Source organism: Macadamia integrifolia, chromosome 7 (assembly GCF_013358625.1).
Source record: "Macadamia integrifolia cultivar HAES 741 chromosome 7, SCU_Mint_v3, whole genome shotgun sequence".
NCBI classification, from domain to species: domain Eukaryota; kingdom Viridiplantae; phylum Streptophyta; class Magnoliopsida; order Proteales; family Proteaceae; genus Macadamia; species Macadamia integrifolia.
Window position 1 is genome coordinate 18,880,058 of NC_056563.1, and position 7,373 is coordinate 18,887,430.

Below are 7,373 nucleotides of genomic sequence, written 5' to 3' on the forward strand. Positions count from 1 at the left end.
GCATATGATGTGTTGTGATGTGTGGACTGTTGTGTGTGGTCCACCTCTCTACTTACTGAGCTAGTGAGCTTATTCCACGTGTACACCCCCTTTTTAGATGATTTTGCAGGTCATGCGTCTGAGGAGCATGGGGCGGGTCCCACAGTCGAGTTTCCTGAAGAGGACTGGTGGACCCCTGAGGAGTTTGAGCACAGTGTAGACTGCGCATGTGAGAGCTGTGCTGCGGGACAGCAGCTCTGAGGCCGAGCTGAGCTCCCCCTTGGAGGCCGTGCTGAGCTCCACTACCGAGGCCGAGCTGAGCTCTTCTATGGAATGCCGAGCTGGGCACAACCCTTGATGCCGAGCTGAGCTCCAGCCTTGATACCGAGCCGAGCTGTGTACTCTGATGATTTTTGATGAATTCTTGTATATACTTGATATTTGAACTTTATTCTTTTTGTGTATATATCATGCCTTCGGGCCCAAATGTATATAATTATTGTATCACCATTTGGGTATCAAGTATATGGGAATTATTTACAGGTAAAACTTAGTCTTCCGCTGATCTGATGAATTGATGTTAGTGTGTGTATGCTGTGGTGGAATACAGTATCTGATGATCCTGGCAGGTTTGGGTTAACCGGTGTTAACTCGGTCACCGCTCCGGTTCAGGGTGAACGGGGTGTGACAGCTATGCTATGGGATAGCCAATGCATAAACCCTTATTGGTAAGGGCTGTAGCACTCGGGTTATTTTCCTAGCCCAACAAATTTTAAGTCAATATTGGGTATTGGTACTACTGCAACATAGGGGATATCCTTGGTTCACTAGTCCGGAGAACCCCCTTCAGTCTTCCAGCGATATACGCTAGTTGCGAGTCAGGAGCTTGTATGTGCCGGTCTGGAGAATCCCTTCAGGTCATCCGAGTTGTAGGACAGTCACAATTCTGGTCTGGAGAACCCCTTTAGGTCTCCATGCTATGCTGTGGGATAGCCAATACATAAACCCCTATTGGCAAGGGCTGTAGCACTCGGGTTATTTTCTTAGCCCAACACATTCTAAGTCTATATTGGTGTTGGTGATACTATAACATAGTTGTGAGACAGGAACCTGCATTTTCTGGTCTAGAGAACTCCTTCGGTCACGACAAACCCCTTATCAATAATCTCATCCTATAACCTCGGTCCCGACCTGGAGAACCCTTTCGGTTGCCTGAGCTGTAGGATAGCTAATACCTTATCCCCTACTGGCAATGGGTCGTAGCACCAAGGTAGTTATCCTAGCCCAATGCATTCTAATATGCCACAATATATTTCAATCACATTCATACACACACACTCACGGTGAGCATGTAGTTCCACTGGCCCCAACCATTGGCCACCCTGCACCTCAGTCACACACACGCACACACATGCATCGACAATAATAATTCACATTTTTATGCCACATCAACACTTTACACAAGGAACAAGATAATAATATACAAAATGACATAATTCCTCCACATATGCATTATGATACAAGCATTCCATAAAAACATATAAAATCCCCTCACCTCGAGTCACAGGTGATGATGGACAGTCGATGGCCTCGCACTGCATTGCCTCGTCACTTCTTGATTCTACTCCTAGGATATATAAGAATTTAATAAATAAATCATCCATAGAGAAATGAGACCCTAGGCACATGTTCTAGCTTCATTTCCTATTTCTCTTTTCTTTGAAATCATTCTCAACTTAGGGTTTTATGACCATAGGGCTAATTTATATGTGGGGGATGTTCACCCACCTCAATTAGCTTAGTTTAAGTGTAATTAATGGATTAGTTAAGATAGGTTTAAGCATGCACCCAAATTTCCCCAAAGCTCTAGTCGTGACTAAGCTAAATTAGGGAATTTCGGTTGAGGGTGTATGTGATGACCGCCAATGGCTTATGTGGTCACCCCAATCCACCATACATATGTTTAATTTCATTTTTCCCAACCAAATTTTGGGTTTGAATGGTAGGATATAAAGGGTTTAGGCAAAACCACCATTTGTTGGGTTTAGTTACCCAAATTGGGGATTTTACTAGGGAGGGCTCATGGACTCAAATTGATCTGTCAATCTTGTTAGGATAAGTCTCTTACACTAAACTCCTCTCCCAATTTGTAATCTTGACAAGTGAGAAGATGGGTTTTAGTAAATTTTCCCATTTCTATGTTTTGTGTTGCCCAAATTGGGGTTTTTTATAGGAGTTTCCTAAAGGAGGGTTTATAAACTTGAAATGAACCCACAATTTTGCTAGGGTAAGTTTCCCACACTAAATCTCCTTTCCTATTTGTAAGTTTAGAGAGTGGAGAGGTGGGATTCGGTTGGGGCGATCTCTCTCTTAGCTCAAAAGAGAGGAAATGGGAGAGAGAGAGAGAGAGAGAGTCTAGCACATGGAGTTAGAGACTTAGAGTGAGTGGAGTTTACCTTAGTTGGTAGGAAACCCTTGCTCCTCCCTTCTTCTTCCTTCCTTGCTCTTCGTCTCCTTCTTCTTCTTCTTCTTCTCCTTTCTCCCTTCTTTTGCTTTTAGTTTGGTAGGAATGAAAGAAATGGGCAAAGACTTCTATTTATATAGTCACTTTAAGTTGCTTAAGGTTTGTTTGAAAATATAATGGATTTTCGTTTATTGTCGGATTAATTCGTCAATGGACGCTAATGGGCCCACCTTAGGGTGTCCCAATGTATTAATCCATTTCTAATTATGCTATTCCATCCTTGGGGTTGGGTTTGAGCTACACAGGTATGAGGTCCTGGGCCCCACGACCAAATAACCCAGTTTTGGTCAGTATAACTCATTGGAGGATTTCACCAATAAAAGTCGAATTTGTCCCTTTGTGTGGAAATGGATATTTAAGTTGAACGGGCCCTTTCTAAGGTGTCTCCAGTATGTGAGCCCCACCCCTAAGTGCATTTTACTATTAAAGCTAGGGCAAATCCACAAGTTTTATTACCTATGTCCAAAAATTTAAATTAACCTGGGATTTTTAGGCACGGGTATAACAGTGATAGTGGGATTTATGCTGGTGTATTGAACCATTATTCATAGATGCCTTTGGCTCAAGTTGTGGGTTGTTTTTCTAGTTTTCAATGTGGCATTGTGTTACGTATCTAGTTTTCAATGCGGAGTTGTATGTTCGAGTTGTTACTTTCGTGTTTAGTGAGGTTGTTAAAATTCGTTATCTCATTCCTCCTTTCATAAATGTATGTTGGATGATGTCTTAGTGATGGACATAATGCATGTAGGACGTTTTAGTTTAACCGATCTATATGGTACGTCAGGTAGACAATCCATTATTATAGTCTACTGTTATAAGCATGTGGCTAGCTGACACTTAACTCTTTTTACATAAATCCTTGCATTCATGCTATGGAATCTTCATATAACCAACCCCATTAAGTTGAATAAAGTTTTGAATGTTGTTGTTGTTGGTTCCACCTAAATTATTTAATCAACAAGAAACCAGCTCAGTCACTTGTACTTGTAATTATTTTGAAGATAGTAGAAATGTTGGCATTATTTCTGTAATTTCAGGAGCTCATTTCCAGTTCTGTCCAGATTCTAGAATCGATCTCACCTCGGAGTAGGAGGAATTAGGGATGCAACAGGGCCAGGTTGGGCTGGGCTTCTTAAAACCCTAGCCTAACCCTTACTCCCCTTAACTAGGCCCAAACCCGCCCTAACCCTGACTCAGGGCCGCAAAACTTCAACCCAGGCCCTACCCTTCAGGGTTTAGCCCAACCCTTATCGGCCCTAATTGGCCCTGATTTTTCAGGGTTAGGTTGGGATGACCCTGACCTTGATTGACCCTAAGCCTAACCCTAACCCTACAAAATATGAAATAACTTAAAAATAAAAAATATTCATAATAAAGAGGAGATAAAAAACATAAAGTTATAAATTACTTGTTATGAAGAGAACCTCCTAAAGCAAACATTCAAATAATACAAGTAACTCTAACTATTATGATAAACAAAGAAGAGATCATCCTAAGAAAGTAATTAATGCAAAAAATTTCAATTATGTATCATGACAAACAAAGAGATCATCAAATTACAAGAAAACTGGATCTCCACTTGATGAGAGTGAAAAAAAAAAAAAAACTTCAGGTTCAAGGAACAAGATTGGTAGAAAATGATTTTCTATCAATTTTCACTGTACTAAATATATATATATATATATATATTGATAACAAAAGTCGATAATAAATATTCATATCAATAATTACATATTGATTTAAGATGGTAATTTAAAAAAATATATTAATTATTTTTCATTTTATTAATAATAATTACTAGAATAGATTTTTTTTTTTTGTACAAAAAAGAAAAGAGATCTTTTTTATTGGTATAAAAGGTAAGAGAGATCGGTGAGATTGTGAGAATATATATTAGGAGTTTTGAGGTATGAATGACTTAATGTAAAATAATATCTAAAATTAGGTTAAAATCACGGTCACAACTAGGGTCATAACCAGGGTCAACAACAAGGGAAAAATCAGGGCTGGGTAGGGCAAAACCAAGGACAAAAGTCAAGGTAAAACAAAATCAAGGTTGGATTCAGGGCGGGCTGGGCGGGCCAAAGACATCAACCCTTACCCGCCCTGACCCTGACTCAGGGTCAGAAATTTCAGGGCCGGATCAGCCCTTAGGGCCAAAATTTTTGAATCGGTACTTGTTCGGGATTAGGGAGGGCCAAGGACGGATCTGGACTGTCGGGGCCAAACTTGCACCCGTTGGAAGAATGTAGGATCTCCTCTGCTTCAGCCTTCAAGTGGTCGTTGCCGTAATTAAAAGGTAACAGGAGGGCTAAAATGAGGAAAAAGTTCCCATGTTTAGGACAAATGGATGTAGATTTCAGAAAGTTCTCATCATAAATTCCTAGTGTTTGTTGGTCTTCTTGTCGTGTTTCCCCGTTCGCCATACGAGAATGGAGGAGACACGAGAACACTATAAATGGTGGAAACCCCCTGACTACCCTCCGCTCTCTCTGTCTCTGGTTTCGTTTTCTTCTTTTTTCTCTTTTTGTTACCTTCTGATAGATCTCGTCATCCCCCATCTGGCTTCTCATCCCTTCAACTTATTAAGAGATTCATAGCCCGTGATCTGAAGGATGCGACCAGGCCGGAGAATCCGAGAAGGCTCCTGGAAATCGAGTCCAAGACCCCATTTCTTCAAGATAATCGTCAAAGCAAGTCTCGAAAGTGAAGAGCTTGTAAGTCTCTCTCTCACTCTCTTTCTGGGTTTTCAGATTTCACTTACTGAGCAGGTCCAAACCAAATCTATTACTAGATGGATCACCACTTCACACTTGCAGAAGAAATTATTTTATTAATGTTTGAACATTATGGTGGGTTTCGCAGATTATCCCAAAAGAGTTCACAAGGCAATACGCAAAGAAACTAGCTGATGTTGCAGTCCTCGAGGTACCCACTGGGAGAAAGTGGAGAGTAGAAGTCAAGAAAGTCGATGGATCAGTGAGGTTTCAAAATGGCTGGCGGGGTTTCCTAGAATATCACTCGATTTCTGTTGGTCACTTCCTCCTGTTCAGATACGATGGCAAATCGACTTTCTCTGTCTTTATATTCAATCAGGGCGCTTGTGAGATAGATTATCCAAGTGACACTCATGACGATCTTGAAGAATCTAGTCTTCACACTGAATGCTTGATCCCTGTAAAGAAAGAACCAGAGGAAGAGGATCCTGTCGAACCCTTACCTGCTCTTCCTTCAATTCAGCATCTGCCTTCTTCTGTGGAAGAGGTTCTGGACAAAGCCCAAGAGCTACAGAGTACTAAAAGAAGAGGGAGACCAAGAAAAAAGCGCCATTCATTCCAGCCTCTGCCTCCTTCCGCGGAAGAGGTTCTCGACGAAGCCAAAGAGCTACAGATTAGTAAAAGAGGGAGACCAAGAAAAGGTAGTTCTTCTCAAAAGCAGCAGAGAGACAGAAATCATCAGGAACTTAGAGAATTACGTGATGGAAGTGGACTAAATGAAATCAAAGTTGAAGAAGAACCCTTCTGTGCTTTTCCTTCATCACTGCCTCTGCCTTCTTCCGCGGAAGAGATTCTCGACAAAGCCCAAGAGTTACGGATTTCTAAAAGAGGGAGACCAAGAAAAAATAGTTCTGAAAGAAAGCAGACGAGAAACAGAAAGCATCAGGAACTTAGAGAATTGGGTGATGGAAGTGGTATAAATGGGATCAAAGCCAAAGGTCCTATCTTTGATGCTGAGAATGAAATGGAAGCGATTGAGGTTTCTTCCGATAATCCTAACAATGAAACAAGCATGTCTACGTCGACAGAGGATCCTGTGGAACCCTTGTCTGCCTTTCCTTCATTCCTGCCTCTGCCTTCTTCCGCAGAAGAGGTTATCGAAAAAGCCCAAGAGCAAGAGTTACAGAAAACTAAAAGAAGAGGGAGACCAAGAAAAAAGCAACGTTCATTCAAGCATCTGCCTTTTTCCGTGGAAAAGATTCTCGACAGAGCCCAAGAGCTACAGATTGTTAAAAGAGAATTTGATGATGGAATTAGACTAAATGGAATCAAAGACAAAGGTCCTATCTTTGATGCTGAGAGTGAAATGGAAGCGATTGAGGTTTCTTCGGATAATCATAACAATGAAACAAGAATGTCTACTTCAACAGTGAATTCCTCACTTAGCATGGATGCTCAATATCAGAATACAGATGCAGACAATTCTCTACCTTTTGTTCCACTTCCTTCTTATGGAGATGCAAGTCTTCGGTTCAATGGGAGTGAACCTTCAGCACCTGCTAACCAGGTTAAATCTAATTGTTTGGAGCAAGAATGTAGAAGCAAAGATTTTACAGCAAGGGACAGTACTTCAGCTGCTGAACCTGGTAATCTTTTAAAACCAGGTGCTATTTTCATATTTTTTTAAATAATTTATTTAAAGAAAAAAAAAATACTGAAAGGCAGGAGACAAGCCAAATTAGTGAGAAACTAAGAGGCACCAGAACATCCTTAGACAAGGCAAAGCGAAAGAAAATACATGGTCCATATGGTCAACCACAAATTAAGCATTCCATTCCATGGAGCAAAAGTAACTCTGTCCATAATAGAAATAATGGCCACCCAAATCATCATTTTTTTCGTGGCATTTCAAAGATTCCTTAGAGTCATGCAGAAGGCAGGATGAAGGAGGTTGTGAGTCAGAAATGCGAAGGAAAGGAGATTCCAAGATTGGATCCACAATGGCATCACTTAACTTAGACTCAGAATGATCCTCTAAAGAAGCAACTGATAAGCTATCAGCTTCAGGATTCACTTTGCATTTAGGGACCACTCCAGGAGGATGGAAAGAGGCATAATAGAGTCTCCCTCACTTTGCCTTTTTTTTTTTTTTT

The 7,373-nt window shown here is 40.9% G+C and overlaps 1 protein-coding gene across 3 annotated transcripts in view; it reads left to right on the plus strand.

The window, feature by feature from the left end:
- Positions 1-4,909: 4,909 nt before the first annotated feature.
- The window catches only part of LOC122084645, a 4,440-nt gene continuing 1,976 nt past the window's right edge, over positions 4,910-7,373 (plus strand). For 2 of the 3 annotated variants that reach the window (XM_042653059.1, XM_042653058.1), the window contains exons 1-2: positions 4,910-5,220; positions 5,369-6,866. In XM_042653059.1, coding sequence (XP_042508993.1) covers positions 5,119-5,220; positions 5,369-6,866 — 1,600 coding nt within the window. In that variant the 5' untranslated portion in view covers positions 4,910-5,118. The remainder of the gene's footprint in view (positions 5,221-5,368; positions 6,867-7,373) is intronic. The other variant, XM_042653056.1, reaches the window with a different exon arrangement.